The sequence below is a fragment of the Delphinapterus leucas genome, chromosome 15, assembly GCF_059928025.1.
Source record: "Delphinapterus leucas isolate spDelLeu-1000000601 "Yukka" chromosome 15, BTC_Dleu_Yukka2, whole genome shotgun sequence".
In the NCBI taxonomy this organism is placed as follows: domain Eukaryota; kingdom Metazoa; phylum Chordata; class Mammalia; order Artiodactyla; family Monodontidae; genus Delphinapterus; species Delphinapterus leucas.
Window position 1 is genome coordinate 30632133 of NC_143143.1, and position 21078 is coordinate 30653210.

Here is a 21078-nt window from a genome sequence, read left to right on the forward strand (position 1 = left end):
TCTCAAGAGACTGAAGAAAAAAAAAAAAACCCAACATTAAAAAGTATCACACAAATATGCAATCTTCCATGATTTGTTTTGCATCTAAAATGGCACAAAGAAAGGCTGCAAAAATCTAGCAGTCAGAACTAAGTTTTCCTAAGAGAAATCATTTCCCTTTCTACTCCTAGGTCTTGGTTTATTCTGTGCTCGGGTGGCACAGGAGAGCAACGGGACGGAGATGGGGGGAAGAGTTACTGCTGGGTAACAGAGCATTTAGAATTAAATGCAATGGAAAAAACTAACAAATGCTAAAGTTTTCAAAAAGTTTAATGGAGCCAATAAGATATATAAATTGTGTTCTGGCAGACGTGAAGACCTGCTTTCTCTTACCAAAGAAAATGGCACATGTTTTATCAAAATTTGACAATCGAGAGTAAAGGGTATTGAGATTAAGCTTCAGAGCACCAACTAAAACAAAAACCACCAAAAAAAATTTTTTCTGTTGTTACTAACTTGGAAAGAGGAACTAGAACCAAGGCATAAAGGGGAGATTAAATATGTGTTCCTCAGCCTCAAAATCCTTTAGGAAGAGGAGTTCTGGCTGCTTGTGAGCAATGCTTCACACCACCAAACCCAATTCCAGAATCTAAATTTACAACGATAGAAAAACAAAGATAACTCCAGATTCATTTCTTGATATATTCCAAAGGGAAGCCTGAAAGTATTCATAATACATAGGCTCACCCGTTTCCGGTAAAATGATACATTGCTATAATTCTTCCTATCATATTCAAACAAAAAAAAATGATCCACTTTTGCAAAAATTTAGAAATGCCTCACTTTCATTCCTAGGTTTAGTATGGAATTGACTTTTTTTAAATAAGGGCTGTATCTATAGTGAATACAGAACTTCTTCAGTTCACACATTACATTCACATCCCACCCAGTCAATGAATATTATGGTTAACTTAGCAAAGTTTCTTCACAGAAAGATTATTAAATGGCTGAAGAAATTGCAAACTTTAACAAAGTGCTGTGAGTAATTACTGGAAAAACCCTTACACTGATTTGCAATGGTCTTTTAAGGATAAAAACAGAAAGTAACTGATACTGAGCTACAAGTTTGCAAGGAAACATTTTCACTGTCCTACTTGATACATTGATAATAATATGATAGAATAAATTACAGTACCTGGCAGGCTGACATCAGTTCTTCATCTAAAAAAAGACTACCATTCAGTTCAAGATATTAAAAATGAAGATGAAACATGCTCTAAAACATTGTAGGTACAAGAGGTCTTATATTTACTCAAAAGAGGAATCTATTGAGAACTTTTATTTAAGTCTACCTAACATCTAGAGAACCTCCATGCGATTCCATCTTTTCCAGAATGAGATTCCAAACTGCACTTTATAGGAGAGGGATTGGAGAGTTGGGTTTCACTATTTAAGGTGTGATCACATTATTAGCAGATAAAAGACCTTTATCTTCCTCCCATTCCAATGGAAACTGCACAAAGTAGAACATTCATGAAAAATGTTAAACAGAATATAACAGACTAGAATACCTACCCTCCCACCATCCATCTCGCTCTCACTAATACTGAACCAAAAAGGAAGCCCATAAAGTTCATGACCTCTCTACTTTAGGTCACCATGAATGCAGTCTACATGTTTACATTTACCATAAGGACAGTACCCTGCATGGGAAGTAGTACTTGTCTTAAAAATGAGTATTTCAATCCTACAAGGTTAATCTGGGGGCAATTTAATAATATTGCTACTTTTAGAGCACTAACACACACAAAGTGAATCCAATAAAGTTGTGTATTGATTCGATATTAAGTATTAATTGCATGACCATCATAGCACCTCTTTACATCACACAATCACCAGAATTAGAAACTGCTTTGAAAACTAAAAATAGGGCACAGTTCAATAATCAGAAGTTGCACACTGTTACTAGAGAGAAACCAGGTGCATGGTACAGTGCTGCTGCAAAAATGGAAGCCTGGCGATTTGACGAGGAAGCCAAATCACGTGTTTTAGACAATTTTAGGAACCTGGCAATACTGTTGAAGCAAAATACTCAACACACAGGAAATGGAGCCCACCCCCCCAAAAAAAAAGCGTTCTATAACCAAATAAACATCTGATACTTCCTTTCCCTTTGAGAATAAATACAGTTAAGGTCACTTTTAGCCTTGAAACGGATATATGTTTGCCTATGATGATCTTGCTAACGACTACACGATATCTGATGTCCTCTGCTAGGACTATAGTTTTAAGAAAGCCATAGTTACAAGAGGCATCTACTGTAAATACCTAGAACTTCCTTTTATGGCAACCACTATAGAATTCACTTGTCTTAAACAGTGAACAAGGGAAGATGGCCTCATGTTTCCTTTGCAATAATAGTATATGTTGAGGATCAAGTGGCTTTCAAGCAGCATGGTGGGTGTGAAAATGTTTGCAGTTTAGATCATTCTGTTGCGTTTATGGGTTGGTGAGTCTGTAATGACATCGCCACACTGGGCTGAGGTACGCTTTCTAGTTCCACCATTGTCCAAGTGGAGTGCCATTTCTTCTGATATGAAAGTGTTCAAATCGACATCATGGAGTCCATTTCTCCTTCGACTAGCATTCGATCCACTGCTTACATGTGTAGGAGAGCCTGGGGTACTCGAACGCACGCTTATACTAGCCATTGCACCACTAAGACCTAGGAAGAAGAAAAAAGGTTTTAGAGTTGCTCGATTATTTAACCCTCTTGAAAGCAACCCAACTTTACTTTCAACGTCGTCATAGTGTCAAAGGATGTCTGCCTATTTTCCTTGCAAGGGGGTCACCAGGCAGCAGTTTTTTCCTGGAAGAACGAATCATCTGGCTTTGACATAGGAGATGTTCACTGGTAATACTACCAATATTTACAATATCGGTTACTACCAATTACTGGAAGCTTATTATGCGGCAGGCACCATGCTAGGTGTACAACTCCATTATGAAATCCTGCCATCTACTCTACTAGGTACGGACTATAGGTAACTTAGAGCTGAGGAAGGAGGTGCTTGCTTTAAACAGGAGAAGATTTTGGTTATACAAAGTCACTGTTCCAATAGATCCCTGTGCTGTGTGTGTGTGCAACAGGGGAGCATGCAGTCACTTCCAGGCCTGAGTGGGCTTATTCTGACATTTCTATAGATAAGGCGAGTTTATAATTTAGCATCTAAAACAGTACACTACTGAACATGAAAAAGGGTCACTATTAAAAATGATCCTGGGACATCAAATACAAAGTGATTCTGCCCTGGACAAATGAGGCTATATGATCACCCCAAGGTCTGGACTATGCTATACTTGGTATATACCCCTTAGGGCAGCCTCACTCAGCATCATCTCTAATCCTTTGGGGGGCGGGAGAACAAGGGTGGTATAAAAAATCCTGCTGCCTTGCCTTCAAGGTTAAGAGTTACTAAATCCAGAGTATTCCAGCACTCATGGTCAGACACTCATTCCTTAGACCCCTGAACAGTTAAAGGAGGCCATTGTATGTTCTGCTTCAAAATGTTCAGGATACGCCTGTGAAAGGCATGAGAGGCCTGAAAACAAACCACAGCATTTAATTTAATAACCTGACATCACCGCCTGTGGATTTTCCTTCTTACGGACTCCCTCTTGGGCTATCCTAGCCTCATATATGGATTTTGTTAGTGCTTGACTAAACTGATATGATCTAGTATAATCAGTGTTTCCCAAGAATAGGACTTGTACCTTAAAGTAAGCTTAGAGGTTGGTTTCGTAGGGGCCCATTCTCACTTACTCCATAAATGTACTTTAAATTTGAACATTAAGTTGAAAAAGGATTCTCTGCTTCCTACCACACCAAAGCTATCAAATTCCCTTTGACATTGTTCTCACTCTACAAATACTGTGAACATTCCCAAACCCTTGGCCTCAACCACCTCCCATACGTGCTGATCAAGTTCTGCAGTCCACACCTCCTTTCTAAACTGCTCTCAACTCCCTACGCTAGGAACCAACCAGTCCCCTCACTGCTCTCCCCGTAGAAGATGCATCCTCTCTCCCTTCCCCTAGTGGCCAGAGGAAATCTGATCTCACTCATTTCCAAGGCTAGTGCCTATTAAAAATAAATAAAAGCACTAATACTGGAATACTTCCTATGTCAGGCACTGTATTAATAAGCACTTTTTAATTTCATCCTCAAACTCAGCCTATGATATTTGTGTTATCTTTTTTGCCGATGAAAAGCCGAGGTTAAAAGGCTGAGCAAGGCACTCAAGGTCACAGAGCTAGTAAGCAAGAGCTGGGACCCAAGACTCAAACAGGATCTAAATTCCTACTCATGTTACGCTACCCACCTCTTCGAGCCTAAATTATTTCAGCCTCAGGACCTAGGGCCCGGCCTGCCTCGCAGGTCTGTCTCTGAGCAGCTAAAGCTAACTAACTCTCCCTTCTGCCCTCTTCACTCCCATCCTAAGGCTTAATAATCATGCACTGCCAAGATCAACTCATCTGCAGTTCCTAAAAATGGCCCGGGCTGCACCTGCCTCCGAACATCTGCTCCCCACTGCCTGAGGCCCAAGTTCCTCCAGCACCGCCTCCCAGTCTGAGGCTACTTTCCTGGTTCTCCTCCCTCTCCTTTGAAACTCTCCTCTTTGCTGTTCTCCAGCCTGCCTGCTCCTTCCTCACTGGCCTTTGCAGGCTTCTCTTCTGCTCCTCACAGGCTGATGTCACCCAGGTGAGAGCCTTGGCCTCTTAGCTTACCCACAGGCATAATTTTCCACATCCGTGCCACAGGAGCAGACATTTTTTCCTGAGATCAAGGGCCCATCCATATTTCTAACTGCCTGTTGGCCCTCTCAAACCGAACATCTTCAGAAAAAAACCACGCTGCTTCTTCCCCAGCCCACACAACTTTATTAAAAGTTAAAAAGAAGGGAAAGAAACGCCTCGGGCTGATTTCACATAGCACAGCACCATTGCTTATCTCTTCCTATAGATACTGTGTCTTTACATCTGTATCTCATGAACACAGTGCCTGGCACATAACAGAATGCTTCAGAGCCCTACCCGTCAGTCTGAAATCCAAAGCTGTTGATGTTTATTCACCTCTCCAATGCCAGGAAATATATACCCAGGTGGCTCTCTTCACTTAAATCTTTGCCATGAAGTTAAAACTCAATTATTCCCAACTTGCTGGGTTTGGTTTTTTCTTTTTCTGTTTTTAAGTTCTCCACCAAGACTGTAAACTCCTTGAGGGGGGAGAGCTGTGCCTTTTTTCCTAATCTCGCAGCCCGTAACATACTGAAAGGTGTCTGTGTACTTGAGACCACCTTTTCATACCTGTTTCATAATGCAGGAGAGTCTACGGTAATTATGCTGCAAAATGTGGGCCCTCAGCAATAAACCGGGCTACTTCAGTAATTGAACTCAGGATCCCCTAAGCATTCAATACCCAAAAAAGAACTCAACAAACCCTGCTCCAATGCCCCTCTTGTTAATGTAGGAGCCACGTAGCTGTATGTTTAACACCCAAGGCTCAAAACGCTCCATCAGAAGTGAAGAGGCACCTCAAGCAAATCCTTCAACTGCTATCCTCCATGAAAAAAGAAGAGAGATTAAACATCAATTTGGTCAATTTGAAAATTCCCCAGTAACTTCCAGAAAACCATAATCTTTTTTCTTTTGGGTGTATGACTCTGGGCTTAGTTTGACAGCTAAAGCAAAATCACAATGTGCAACATTACCTATTTATTATTATCTACTCTCAGCAGTGAAAATTCTTTTCAAAGTTTAACTATCTAATCTTCCCCCAAAAGACTTTTCACAAGTGTCAAAAAAAAATTAAGATTAACAACCAAAAAATATATATTTTAAACAACCCAAATTTTATTTTATAAACCAATGACAGCTACTAGAAGATGCTTTAGGAAACCTTAGCTAAGCCACATGAACAATCAGGCCTATACAAGTACAGAGAATCTAAACATGCTTCAGAACTAAAAACTAAGTTGTATGGCCCAAGGGCATACAACTTAATTTCTACCAAAAACACACTTTTTCAAAAGGGCTATGGGAATATCAATTGACAAAAAGCAGTAGAACAAGTAGTATGATTAGACAGAAAAGTCTCCATTGCTTAATACAAGATAAACTTATCAGTTTTAAAAGTTTCTGCATTCATTTTAAAGGATTAGTGCAGGGGTGGAAAAAAGATCAAGAGGATTTAATCATACTTTGAAAAGAAAGCTCCCACATGAGCTAAAACAAAGTTACAGTCCAAGTTATAGGAATCTAGGTTACATGGCAAATTGTTAAAAAGTAGCACAGAACTATTATTTTCATACCAAGGTCATGCTTAGGGTCATAAGAAAATCCTGTTTTCAGAATTAATTACATATAATTCCAGTTTACCAGCACATAGTTAGGTCACACAGAAAGAGCAAATGCAGAGCCCAGCCAGCCTCCCTTCCTCCATCCGGCAGCCCTGGAAGTGGCCTAGAGGCCGCCTCTACCCTTTCTGCTGGCCTCCCAGCCCCCTTCAGCACCTGCGAGACTCGAGACTCGCCCTGGAGGAGACAAGGCAGACTGTTTACTGTGGTTCCACTCAGCACAGGTCCAGGACCCTCTGCAGGTCTGCGCCACCAGCTCTCTCATCTCCGGCAGAAGGGGGATGTGAAATCCCCACAACTTGGACAAAGTGATTAACATTCTGACTGGGAACCCTAAGAAACAGGCATTCTTGCATTTGAAATGAAATGCACTATTCAAATGGACATACACTCCCTTTGCACAAAGTTGTATTCTGAGGTTTTAAGCAAGCAAGCACTTGTGTGTAAATGTCGTGTTTTAAGTGCACCAGGGGAGGAGTTCAATCCTGGAAAAGTGAATTCTACTAGGAAGATTTGGGTAATTTGAAGTAGATACCACTCCCCACCCCAATCTGTAAATTGTAATACTGAACTTTTATTGAAGTAAAGCACACTAAATCAAACCAATTACAAAGATACATGTGTCACACCAAGAAAACATTTTCAGTTATGCTGACAGCCCAAAATGCTTTCAATTTTTCAAAGACAGTTTTAATGCCATGGGAAAAATGCTCACGACGTTAAAATGAAAAAAGCAAGATACAGTACCATATACGCAGCATGATCTCAACTATGAAATAATTTTAATATTTATACATTGAAAAAAAAGACTGGAAGAAAATGCACCAAACATTTAACTGCAGTTATCTCTGTATAGTGGGAAAACAAGATACTGGATTTTTTACTTTTTGGAAATTTTCAAATTTTCCAAGAAATTAGTATTTATAAATCAGAAAACTAGTGGAAAAAAATAAAACTTAAATGTTAAACTACCAATGGATTATTAAGGAAGTACTAGGTGAGTAAACTGGCTTTGAGGCATGGCTACATGGACTTCACCTCAATGAAAAAAATGTCCAAGAAAATTTTACTGCAAATTCGTAACAGTTTTGTATTATTAATGTTGGAAGCTTTAGTTAAGTCCTACCCACAGAAACTTCAGTAGCTAATATCTAATCTTAATATACAGAAAATGCCAACTTTTCATCAAAAATTTAATGCTATCTTAATTGCCTTAATTGTTCTTGTTCTCAGAGGCTGATCTGAACAAAGGGTATAATTTAAAAATTCCAGCCTTCACAAGAGTTTCCATTAAAGAAGGTTACTTGAAATAATCAATCTTAAGCAATTAAGAGATGAGATTTGCTTTTGGTGCATTAATCTCTTACATCTTAATTTCCAAATAAGTTTTTAAAACATTTTACTATTAAATGACTATTGACAGTTCTGTTATTTCAAGAAGATGCAGAATGCAACATTCAACAAGCATTTATTAAGAATCTACTGTGTTCCACACATTGTGCTAGGAGTGTGGGCAAGAGGAGGAAAAGGGATTTTGAAAGGTGGTTGGATATAAATCCCCCACAGGTCAGTTCTAATTAATTCTCTACAACAGAAAATTGCCAAGAAGTTTCTTTCATACTGTACCATTGGTTTAAAAAGCACTTAACCTAAGTATCTGTGTGGCTGTCAATGTTTGTTTCTATATATTTAGCTTTATCAACGGAAGGAATGAAGAGTGATAGAAAAGGGGAGAGACACAGAACCAAGCATAAATAATCAAATTTCTTCTTAAATGTACAGATCTCAATTTTATCAGGAAGATTTGTTCTCACCGAAATTTGGTAACTTCTCTACTACACACAGGCCAAAGAATGTTCTGACAAAATAACAAAAGCTACAAAACCTGTGGCTCGAAGGAGCAAGAAAATCCTATTGGTCCATGCTGCCTAAATTCACAGCTTTCCAAAACTCTAGAAGAAGGGATCCATTTTATGACAAATTCAGAATCTGCCTTACATTTTTTTCTAAAGTAAAAATTCCTACCTGACCTTACACCCCTGAATATGGTATCAAATGAATGCATTTTTCTTATATGGCCCTATACCCAGTCTCTCCAGATCCAAGAATCTTGTCAAGCAATTTAATGATTTAAGAGACTAAGGATCACCACATATGCCAGAAAAAGACTTTGTTACGACAAAAGAGAGGCCAGATATAGAGCCTAGTAACTCCTAAAGTGATGGCACTGTGCCTCAATCTGATTGCCTGGGATTACACTTCAAACTGTCTAATAGTACAATTCTATTAGGCTAGAAACTCCTTGAGAGATTATGTGATTCATCTTTGTATCACCTGCCCCTATCACTAGCCTCTAATAAATAGAATGCTTGGCTGTTTACTGTAAATGTTGGGAAATACGAAAGGCTACAGAATGACAAGATACACTTGCATTTTTAAATGACCACACCTTCCACAGAAGGATTTTAATTGCAGAAATCAGAACTCATAACACCACAGCCAGCCACACACACACACACACAGTTTCCAGACTAAAAAGCTTCAGACTTTAACCCTCGCTAAAAAAGCTATCTTTTAACACACACAGTGTTTTCTCAAAAACAGACAATCAAAACAAAAACCTTTTCTTTTGTTACTTTCCTTTTTCGGGGGAAATTCTCCAATATCATATTAAAGGCTAGACTACCTGCATTTGCCTAAGACCCTTTCAGTACTTACAAATGAAGCAGCCCACTGTCTTTTTTAAACTTTTGTTGTTTAAATACAAAAGGAACTTGAACTTGAGCAAGGAGATATCTTAAAGCCAAATGCCAATGACAGCAATGGTTCCCACCAGTGACTAGTTTAACACCCAGACCCTGTGTGAACTGATGAATTTTACAGAGGGTCAACCCAGTCCCAATGGGGTTTTAGTTCCCTGTACTACAGTCAAGAGAATGCCATCAAAATGACTTTTACAACTACCAATAAAACCAAGTGTCTCCAATTTTTATGGAACAGTCTGAACCAGGGGCAAAAACATACAAAGTCCACCTATGAAATGACTGAGAGCAGGTTTTTAATAAAGTTAGCAAATGAGTGAAGTCTGACTTGGCACCCGGCTTACTTTCCCATCCAGGTCTCTATCTTCCACATATGTGCCCCATTCTAGCTCTGGACCCTTTTTACCTAATCCCTATGATGACAAACAGAACCCAAAATGAGGAAACCAGATTTCAATCTAAGGCTTTCTAGACACAGCACTAGCTTGGGCAAATCAGCTCAGAATCTCTTCATCCAGTAGACAGAGAGAACATCACCAACTTCACCAGTTTATACCAACATAAAAGAAGCTCAAGATCTCAGCAAGTGATATAAGTAGGTAGTTAACACTAAGTTTTTAATTATCCCTTCCTCTGGAATGATTATCTGCAATTTAAAAAGCCACCCTTCCTGAAAAGGGAGAAAAAGTACCCTCAAAGGCCACCTGACCTCCAGGTCTGTTTTTGCAGTAATGCTATCCAGAGGCAAAGAAGGCACTCAGGACTTAGAACTAAGCAGAAGTCCTCCTCCTCTCAAGGCAAAGAACACTTTGTTTAAGGGTGGGTACTCTGCTTCTCACTTTATGTATCTCCTTTTCAGGAGACTGCCTTGGAGACATTAGCCATCTTGCCCAAGGTCATGCTGGGAACGCAGCCTATGTACAAAGCCTAAATACTCTTCCTGCTAAAATGAACCAGAAATACAGGTTAAAGCCATCCATCTTCAAGCCTACTTATCCAGATTCACTTATGGGGAAAAACTCCAGCAAGAAATACCAAACTTATGTATATAGTCTGATGTCTTTAGCGAAGAAAAACAAGCCTGGAGACCTTTCCCATGCCATCCACCAGCCCTACTAAGGGGGGGGGGGGAAGAAACCCCAAATGTACACATGTAGAGGTACTGAATTGGGGAACCAGACAGATCTGGAATATCTGTTCTACCATTTACTGACCTGGTCTATTTTAGCCAAATAAGCCTTCTTCATCAATAAAACGGCAATAATCCAGGGGAAGTATTAGTTTTAAATGAGACCCTCCTCAGCAGGATGCTGACGTGAAGTAAACACTGAAAGAACCGCTCTAAAGGTACATCACCCTCAGGCCCCACTCCAAGACTCAGTTGTTCAGTGTGAAGAGCTGACTTTACAGCACTAAGATACACCCGGCTCTGTTCTCCATTCTCCTCACCCTCCTCATACTGCAGTCACCTGGGGATCTGTAAGCCTCAACTCTTTGGAAAGGTTCTCTGCCCCCACTGCGTTGACTTAGCAGACCTCTGAATCCCTGTATTAAGCTCAGAACACATCTATGCCAGGTTCTGTTAAAGCCAGAAGCTCCAAGACATGGTCCCTGCACCACTGTAGCCCCAGTCTATGGGAAGGGATAGCTATGGAAGCAAAGCAAAAGGGGAGAGCAGACACCCAGCTCAGGGAAGGTTGGAGAAAATCGGGAGAACTGAAGGAAAGCTTCGTCACAGATGTTCGATCTGTCTGAAGGGATGAACAGGCAGAAGGAAACCTTAGAAAAGAGCATGAAGGTATTCAAAAGATTACACAGTATAGCTAAGATATCTGACCCAAGGTCAGATCAAACCACAAGAGTCTTACAATGTTGTGCTCAGTTCAGGCTTCATCCTAGAGGACACAGGGATACAAAGGTTATTTTTCAGTGAAGCAACAAGATCAAAAAGATCACTCCAGTGGTCCCAGGAAAGAGGGACTGGTGAATGGGTTAACTCAGGACTGGGAAGCAAGAGCAGGAAGGAGATTATTCCAAGCGCCCAGAACTCACCTCCTCCAGAATAGCCTTCTCTGAACCCATGGCCAGGCCGCACTGCGAAATGTCCTTTTCTGACCCCAGAACACCTTACATATGACATCAAAATAAATCATCCAAGTATGCACTGGCCTCAACAGAAAAGGAAGCCCCCTATTCAATCATATATTCCCTAGAAACTGCACAGAATCTGCCACGTACGCATCTGCTGAGTGGCAAGGTCACAAAAACAAAAAAGACCTGTTTTTGCTTTGTTGAGGCTAGATGAGTCCGCTCTGAACACCTGCAGGACACCCTGGTGGAGATGTCCACCAGGGGACAATGGGGCATACGTCTTTAGCAATCAGGAGAGAGGGTCTAAACTATAAGAACCAATTTTGGAAATTAAGACTGAAATGGCCCTTAAAGGGATTGCAGGAGAAGGTAGCTAAAGGCTAAACCCTGGGGAATGTAACCTAAGTCACTGAAAGGTCAGAGGTCAAAGTAGCCTAAAGAGAAGACAATAAAAGTCTCTAGAAGAGAAAGGATGACTAAGAGAGGAATAATCAGAAAGGCAGGCAGGGAACCACAAAATGGTCCAGATGATTTTTGGTCTATCTGAAATTTGTTTACATAAAAACAAGGTGCCAGCTATTAATCCAGTTCTCAGTAAATTTTTGATAATGTTATTTTAGGACAAGGATGAATAAGGAAAGGACAGAGATCAATTTAGCACATGCATATACATTTCTTTGATTTCTCTGGTGAGTTTAGCATCCAGATAAGGAGATATCATGTTACACAGAAAATAAACAACATATGTTGCAAACAAGTGCCAAAATAAAGCACTGGATTATATTCCTTAAACCTCCATAACCATTAGTTGACAGTTTTGATTGAAACTGTTTGATAATCATTAATTGATGTACTTTTAATTGCAATACTTAAATGTAAGGCTCATGAGGGTACTGATCAAAGGATCTTATCATCACACCCTCACTGTCTACATGAAAAACTCTACAATTATCTTATATCCTGGCCATCTGTCTTCATATAAAGAACATATAGCACATATGGGTGGCATTGCTGGAAGTGAGCCGATAAAGAAAAAAAGAAAAAATTACAGGGGTAACTGTCCTCTCTTTTGTTTTTTTGCTGTACGTGGGCCTTTCACTGTTGTGGCCTCTCCCGTTGCGGAGCACAGGCTCCGGACACACAGGCTCAGCGACCATGGCTCATGGGCCCAGCCGCTCCGCGGCATGTGGGATCCTCCCAGACTGGGGCACGAAGCCGTGTCCCGTGCATCGGCAGGCGGACTCTCAACCACTGCACCACCAGGGAAGCCCTGTCCTCTCTTTTAAGGACATGAGGTTGCTTATGGATAAGAATAAATCAATATGACTCCTACACTAATGTTTGCTTTGATTATAAATCTAAGTCAGCCTCAGTATACCAATTCTTTTCCTGTCTCCCCCTGGCACCCCAAAACTTCATGAATTTAGACTCTCCCTCCAACGTAGAACCCCAAGAACTTCAATTTGACCTCACATTTCATAGATCTGGCTAAGTAAATTCTATGCAAAACCAAATTCTGACCAGTATGTACCCTAATTAAGATGAATTTCCAAATATATTTTAAAAGATCTAAACAGTTTTGACTTCAATTTACAGCTATTCAATAAATCAGATCATGAGGACACCTGGTTACAAAGTTAGTCGTTAATCTGCTTTACAATTTAGTTAACAATGCCCTATTAGAAATCATTCAAATTACTAAAAATACTCAAGTCAGACTAGCATTCCCAACACAGCTATGTCCTCTAAAACCAATATAACACAAAACTCAGTATATAATGTTTCTGTGTACTCTTTTCAAGGGGCCCTATTACTGCATAGCAACTTCATGTTTTAACTACATGAATTCAGTTTATGAACCCTAGGAATCCAATGTACTCTGGATTGGCACTACTTCGTAAGTTTATTGAAGGGAAAGGTTATTTTTCTATAGCTTTATAATTAAACTTTTTTAAACCCTCACAATTTAAACATAAGTCAAAATTATAAATAGTACCTTCCTAAATCTACATCACCACTAAAACTCCCAAAGTTCAGTAAAATAATAAATCACAAGTTGAATAAACTCAATTTAAGAAAATGTAATGAGATGTGGAGAATATAGTAGTAGTTGCAGGGGGGAGGGCTGCTAGCTTGCCCTTTTTACAATGTGTACAACTGCATTAAGATTTTATAACAAGAGTGGCATTTATGTTTCTTAAAACTACCTTCTATAGTAGAGTATAATACAGAAAAAAAGACACTTCAACAAGAGAAATATGGAATGAATCATAAATCCACTTGATGACAAAGGAAATCAAAATGCTTAAGGAAAACACAACTACATCAAATACTACCATGCACTAAAATTAATCTGACAAACTATGTACACTTGTAGTAATTTTTTTCAAACAATGGTAAAAGATGTCAAACTAATTCAGTAGGAACAGATCAATCTCTATTTTGCCTGAGTTTCAAACTTTCTGACAGCATCAACTATTCCACTACATTAGAAACAGCAAGCAGTCTTACGTACTGCATCCATACATCATGGACTTCCTTGCAATAAAATGTTTTTGTGTTTTTAACTTATCGTAAACAAATTCACAATCAGGAGGGGAAAAAAAACAACACTTTTTCCAACTCCCATGTTCTGAATGGCGTTTTAGATAAAGAATCAATGTTTGCCAAAGAGAACAAGATCTCTGTAAGCATTAAAGCTTAGATGATATAGAAGCCCTTTGTATACATCCCAGTTTTTATCACCAGGTTATTTTATTTTAGATGACCTACACTATGGCTCAGAAATATGTTAACTTTTAACAGGACTCATGAGCTAACTCACTAATTACTTCTATCTGTTTAGTCACTTGTACAATCCATGTTTTCATCTTGGCTTCAACCAAGTCTTATTATTTTGTTGTTTTATTTTTACAGCAGTATTGACTGTCCTATAAGTACCTCTCCCAGTTCTATCTGGAAGCCTGTATTAGAGAACAAGCAACAACAAACTTACTGACTACACACCCCAGGCTTCTCCAGTAATACTTAAACCCCTCAGCCAAGAATGTCTTTTTATGGCAGGTCTGGCCTGGAGAGATGGTGATGGACCTGTTCTCTAACAGTCCTATCAAAGCAAGGCCCTAAGGGACAACAGACATAAGGAAAGTCAATTTAATTATTCTTACATCTGTCCACTCCCTCTTGGGTCATCAACGCTCACGTTCTACAGGCACACTCAGTAACCTAAGGTGTCAAAGGGAGTTCCCATGAGAACTAGCCCAACAGTTATCTGCCTTACTTGCCCGTAACTGACTAGGCTCTCCAGGTAATTATAAAGGCAATAGTATTCTTAAGACACAAGAACTTCCTCTTTGACTCAGAAGAGTACGGAAACATGTACAATATAAGTGTGTAAAGCAATAAATTCTAATCAATGTTCCAAAAAATGCTGTTATTGTAACACCAATCAGCTCAAACTAACTTTCTAAAAACATTTTTTTTAGGATAGGCTGGCTAACATTCAAAAATTGCCCATATAAGTTCTTAGCTTACATTCTATTTAAACATTTCTAGAGCAAGTAGTAACTAGAATAGACAAAAAACAGACAATATATCTGGACCTAAACCTAAATGTGAAATTGGGTCCACAGGCACACTCTTAACCATTTTTCCAAAGAAATATGTTTAAACGGCTTTACCATGCAGAGCTATGGCTTCCCGGAAGGGTTGCAAATCAGTCTCTACAGATGAGCTAGTTTCCGTTGAAGTAGCTCGGTTAGGGGACACTACAGTCAGTCTTGGGGGAGCTCTAGAGTTTCGCGGTGGAGGAACTTTTCCACACAGGAAGCTGATCAAATCTTCTCTACGAATAGTTCTTCTGCGCTTTTTAACCCAAGCCAACACATCCTTATTGCGTCGCTGATAGCCAATCTGAATTCCAATATCAAAACTTCGCTGATGGGTATCCACGCTTTCTGTTAGGAAAAAATAAGAAGAAGAAGATACACGATGATCAGTAGAGCCAAGCTGCGTTCTCTCCTAAAGAAAACCACCATTTTACAAGTTCACCAAAATGAATATCATTAAGTACGGGGCTCTTTAAGTCTATCAGTAATCTATTAAACTAAACTTCATTCACGTTTAAAATATCATACCTGACACCTAATCATAATGTTCTAAATTCAGTAAACACGTCACATAATCCTAGAGCTTCTGCCTTGTTCTTTAAAAAAAACTCAATAGATAAAAACAGAGACTACTTATTGTTAAACGAATTACCACTTTAATAATGTTATTTCCTTAAAAAAGCTTACTTAATCTAATCAAGCTAGTTTATTTAGTAATGCTAACAATAGGTGAATTGGGCTTCCCTGGTGGCACAGTGGTTGAGAGTCCGCCTGCCGATGCAGGGTACGCGGGTTCATGCCTTGGTTCGGGAGGATCCCACATGCCACGGAGCGGCTGGGCCCGTGGGCCATGGCCACTGAGCCTGAGCGTCCGGAGCCTGTGCTCCGCAACGGGAGAGGCCACAACAGTGAGAGGCCCGCGTACCGCAAAAAAAACACAATTTTTTAAATAGGTGAACTACTAAATGCTTATTGGCACTATACCCAGCTTCCCCTGAGAAAAAAGGTACACGAATACCTCGAGAGCAGTACTACTGTCCCCTCACTGCAACTGAGCAAAGAGACACTGAGTAACTCTACCACAGTATTCAAGAGCTGGAATTTTTGTTCCAGAGTCTGTGGTTCTTAACCACTAAGCTTTGAGAAAAGAAGGAATTCTCAGGAGTTCTAAACAGGAGCGTTCACATCATTCACCAGATGACTATACACCGCAACAAATCACTCAGGCGGTGCTCACCTTGCATGTACCATGTCATTTCGGAGGTGTACTCCTACTGACAGGTTCAGCACCAAGAACTGGAAACACACTAAAAGCAGTAGCAAACATTTTAGAAATAATAAGGGAAAATTAATTCTGATTGACTGCTCAACAAAGCCAAACAGCACTGTGGAAACAAGAAGCTTCATTCATTTCCCAGGAACGTTTTCAATCTGCTTCCAGCTCCCAACAGTTTTCTGTAACTTATAACCACTTCCAAAAGACCCTATCTTAAAATCTCTCAGACTGGTCTCCTATTCTCCCTGTAGATACTGCCCGCCCCCTGTACATACTGAACCCAGATTTTCAATAAAATGATGCCTGCCCCTTTAGTGGCTTTACACAGTTGAAAACAATATTAATACTTGCAAACTTAAGTCACTGCAATTTATTTTTAGTTGATCTGCTGTGCTAGCAGGAAAATCACCAATATATCTTCATTCCTCTTACTTTTCCTAACCTGGATTTTAATTCTGTCTGCGACATCTAAAGTAGATGCTGAAAGGATAAGCAAACCAGTGAATGAAGACCTGTGTCCCAGAAAGACAATAATCCAGACACCACAGAGGCTCCCAAGCTGCATGAATTTGCATTATTAAAAAAGACGGCAAGAGGGCAGCACAAACAGAACTTTATAACAAGGCCTATTCCTTAGATGATCAGTTCTTATTGCTAAAAAGTTAAAAAGAAAAATGAAAGAAGCTACCCACAGGAGTACTCTTTAAACTCCATCACAACTTTCTAATTTTACAAATATAAAAAAAGCTACTCATGGGACTTCCCAGGTGGCACAGTGGTTAAAAAGACTCCGCCTTCCAATGCAGGGGGCCCGGGTTTGATCCCTAATCAGGGAACTAGATCCCACGTGCATGCCTCAACTAACAGTTCGCATGCCACAGCTAAGGAGCCTGCCTGCCACAACTAAGACCCCGTGCAACCAAAATAAATAAATAAATAATAAACGCGTCTAAAAGAAAAAGCTACTCATGAATGAATTTCACCAGTGTCTCACTACTAGAATGCCCAAGTTGCAATGTGAATCAACGTGTTCTGATTTCTCATTTCATCATAAACAAGCACGAACCCCATTTCAAAGGTAAATAGCATTTAAGAGGCTAATACAGCGCTTTCCCATCTCTTAGTCTTAAAGACTTAGATGAAGCCAACCTTAAAGGATGCATAATCTCTAAGACGACCTTGTAAACTTATATGTAGACCTTAAGTGATTCTGAAAGAGCTAGAAACATTTTAAGAGAAATCAAATCATTGAGTAAACTAAGCCCATCCCATGGGACCACAGAAAGGAGGATAACCATCCACTGTTATGGATCTACAAGCAACTAGGTTTCTACAAAGCTGCGCTACCGAAGAGAGCTGTTAAAATCAAGCTCTTAACCAGAAGTTTGTTTCCAAAAAGAATGACTCAGGAAATTTTATTTTTCGAGAACCAAATGGAGGCAGGTCCAGAATTGTAAGTATAGAGGGACAAAAAGTTGAAAGGGGTACAAGAAACAAGTTCGAAGCAAGCATGGATAGTGCAAAGTAAGATGAAGCAGGCATGTAAATGTACACCTAGCAAACCAGACAGCAAATAAGAAAAGCTGAACTTGATACAAAACTCAAGAGCCAAAGGGAAGGAATCAGATGAGGCAGTTTAAAAAAAAAAAAAAAAAAAAAAAACCCTGACAATCCTGCGAGGAAAGAGCTTTGATTCGTTTTGATTGAGGACACAAGGAAAGCCCAAAAGTCAGATCGGCAACAGGCTGATGCTTTAATCACAGAGTTGAACAAAGTTGGAAAACTCAATATTCATACTTTTGAAGGAAGGCAGTTATATAAGTAGTTGTGAACCTCTTTTAAAATGTATGCAACTGACCAATCATTTCACCTCAAAAATTCTGCACAAGTCTCAACAACACAACCAACCAAGAACACGCTAAAAATCAAGTATTTTGTAAACAGACTTTTACAGACTAAGAAGTACAGGAGAAGAAAAGCAGATTTAACATTTAAGGTCTTCGGGTACATACATGCTTTTGCACTGTCTGGGCATAATTTGGTCTTATACCATTAACATATCCTGAAAGCCAAATCCAATTACTTTACCGCCCAGATTAATCCAATCTCACTTATTTCCTTAAACAGAGAATCTAATCTCATTTTGACATTAAAACATAGTTTAAAATATAGTTCTTATGTTTGAGAACTTTAAAGAGTTACTTGGTTGAAAATTAAACCCTCCTATCACATCTTGCACTAAGTAGAAGAGATCTAAATGCTTATTGGAGAATCTTAGGAATGACCAGACTAGATTTTAATCACTGGTTAATTTAGTGTCCAGTAAAATAATAAACGTACACACAAAGATGGCCTCCAGAAGGCTCTCAGCCAAAGACCGCTTTGAATACTCCTGAACCTTCCAATTAGACACCCAAATTCTAGAAATGCAGAGCAAAGAAAACTGTGGGGACAGTCTTGTGTCCAACACTTTTACTGATGCCAAAGCCACTGTGGAAAACGGCCATGATCTCGAAGGTTAGGCAAAGCCCAAGGGCATCAAAATGTCAATCTAACCTTTAATCACAACACATTCATTTCCTTATTCAAAAAACAAACTGATTCATACAACTCATAGTAGACATCTTTGTTTCATATTTTTTTAAAACTGTTTTTATATAAATAGCTGAAATTGAATTCAAGGGATTTTTATTAGTCTCATTTTCCCACTGCTGGCAAGGGGCAGTAGGCAAAGAATCATATTGATTTCTGAAATGAAGACCAAATGCAGAACTTTCTTACATGAAACATAAACACAATCAGATTTCACTATCTATAGTTTTTTGATACTCACTAACCTCATGTGAGTTAGCCAAAGCAGATACCTCAATTTCATAAACAAGGAATTGGAACTGAGGCTCAAAGGGCCTTGCCCTAAAAAGTTACTAAATAGCAAAAGTTCTTTCTACAATCAATTTCTTCCTCAACAATAGAGAAGCCATCTCCCATTCTCCTTAGAGGATCTACAAACCAGAAAAATCACACTGCTAGATCAGGGTACATTTCCAAGGAATACTAGTAACTACAAAACATTTAAAACTTAGAACTCAATCTGCACTGACCAACTTAGTCTGCTGTAGGAAAAAATATGTATTTTAACTGTTTCATTAGAAACAAATATCTAGGGACTTCCCTGGTGGCGCAGTGGTTAAGAATAGGCCTGCCAATGCAGGAGACACGGGTTCGAGCCCTGGTCCGGGAAAATCCCACATGTCGCAGAACTAAGCCTGTCCGCCACAACTACTGAGCCCACATGCCACAACTACTGAAGCCCGCGCGCCTAGAGCCTGTGCTCCGCAACAAGAGAAGCCACCACAATGAGAAGCCCACGCACCGCAACGAAGAGTAGCCCCCGCTCACTGCAACCAGAGAAAGCCTGCACACAGCAACGAAGACCCAACGCAACCAAAAATAAATAATAATAAATTTTTAAAAAAGGAAAAGATATGAGTCATGACCAAAATAAAACTGCTTTTCAATTGTTTTGTTTTTTTTAATATTTACTTATTTATATTTTATTTGGCCGTGTCAGATCTTAGTTGAGGCACGTGGGATTTTCATTGCGGCATGCAGGATCTTTAGTTGCAGCAGGTGGGATCTAATTCCCTGACCAGGGATTGAACCGGGACGCCCTGCATTAGGAGTGCAGAGTCTTAGCCACTGGACCACCAGGGAAGCTCCTTTTTCAATTGATTTAAGGAAACAATTTCTAAGTTCCCTAACAAAGTGGTATCCAAAGATAAACACGAACTTCTAGGTAACTTACATACTGACTTAAATCTTCACATAGCACATACAAACAGCAGGAACCAGGGAAGGATCAGAGTGGCCACGGTTCCCTACCATCCAGTCCTCGTCCTCCCTTTCCTAAAGGTACTCACAAGTTTTTGTTTGGATAGCTCTGAAGAAAAGCTTCTTCCACATTTGCTCAATTGATGAAACTTGTGGTATAGTCCCAAACAAATCTGCATAACCCCAAAACTGTGGCTATGATACTGGTTCTGAATAACCATGTGACCCAATTCTGTCCCAGAGACATAAGTCATTTACTGGTAGCTCCTGGGAAAGAAGCTTCTGGGCTCTTCTAACCTTCCGTGAGTGACCCTAAGCTGTGAGGTGTGAGCTGCCAACACTGAAACTAGTCTAATGACAAAGCTGGTATGCGCAGGCCCACACACACATGGACTACAGAGAGCTGCAGAGCAGGGAGGCCTGAGCCACTGGATTCAATCAATCCCACCTTCAGGCTTCAAGGCAGAGCAGCCAATCCATGTCCAGCCTGACTTGTCTTTTCTGCTATTTGCAGCCAAAACATCCTTTTACAGAGAAGTTCCACATCAGAAACTGACAGTCTTCTATAAAAATTCACAAAAAATCTATAAATGGTATTAGTAATGACTGAGGCTGCTGCTTAGTAAAATAAAACAGGGTATTCAACTGCAATCCATACTAAGGTTTTTTGAACACTCTCAAAGTTCAATAGTTTTCTGCAGCAGGAGAGCCACAAACCAACTCCAGAAAGTCAAAACATAAGCTGAAATTTCATTATTTGCCTCCAGGTAGAACATGCTTTCTCTGACCAGTTGTTTATACACCAATCACTCATCCACAAATTTTCAGTACGTTCTGTTCACTTTCAGTTCACAGAGAAGCCCAAGAAGGCCACGATGAAGTGACTACACACTATAAACAGGATCTGGCATCAAGATGTCTCAAAAATAAGGACTTTAAAGGGCATCACACTATTTTTCTCCTGTCAATTCTATTTACTTTCAGCTCTTTCAGGGAAAGATGAAGACACACCACAAAGGTTATTCTGACAGAAATAAAAATAAATAAATAAGAATGTCTTCCCTTCATCTTAAGCACTGCCCATAGCCAAAAACATCATCTGAAAAACAGAACCT

The 21078-nt window shown here is 39.6% G+C and overlaps 1 protein-coding gene across 10 annotated transcripts in view; it reads right to left on the reverse strand.

Annotated features, from left to right (window-relative positions):
- HAPSTR1 (HUWE1 associated protein modifying stress responses) overlaps positions 1 to 21078 on the reverse strand; it is a 172547-nt gene that overhangs the window by 146589 nt on the left and 4880 nt on the right. For 7 of the 10 annotated variants that reach the window (XR_016387815.1, XR_016387818.1, XR_016387817.1 and 4 more), the window contains exon 3: positions 14929 to 15204. Coding sequence is in view for 4 of the 10 variants with exons in the window: in XM_089896181.1 (XP_089752307.1) it covers positions 14929 to 15204 (276 nt within the window). In the remaining 6 variants the exon portion in view is untranslated. Of the gene's footprint in view, positions 1 to 291; positions 5595 to 14928; positions 15205 to 21078 lie in introns of those variants that run through there. The other 3 variants (XR_016387816.1, XM_022552362.3, XM_089896180.1) reach the window with 3 other exon arrangements.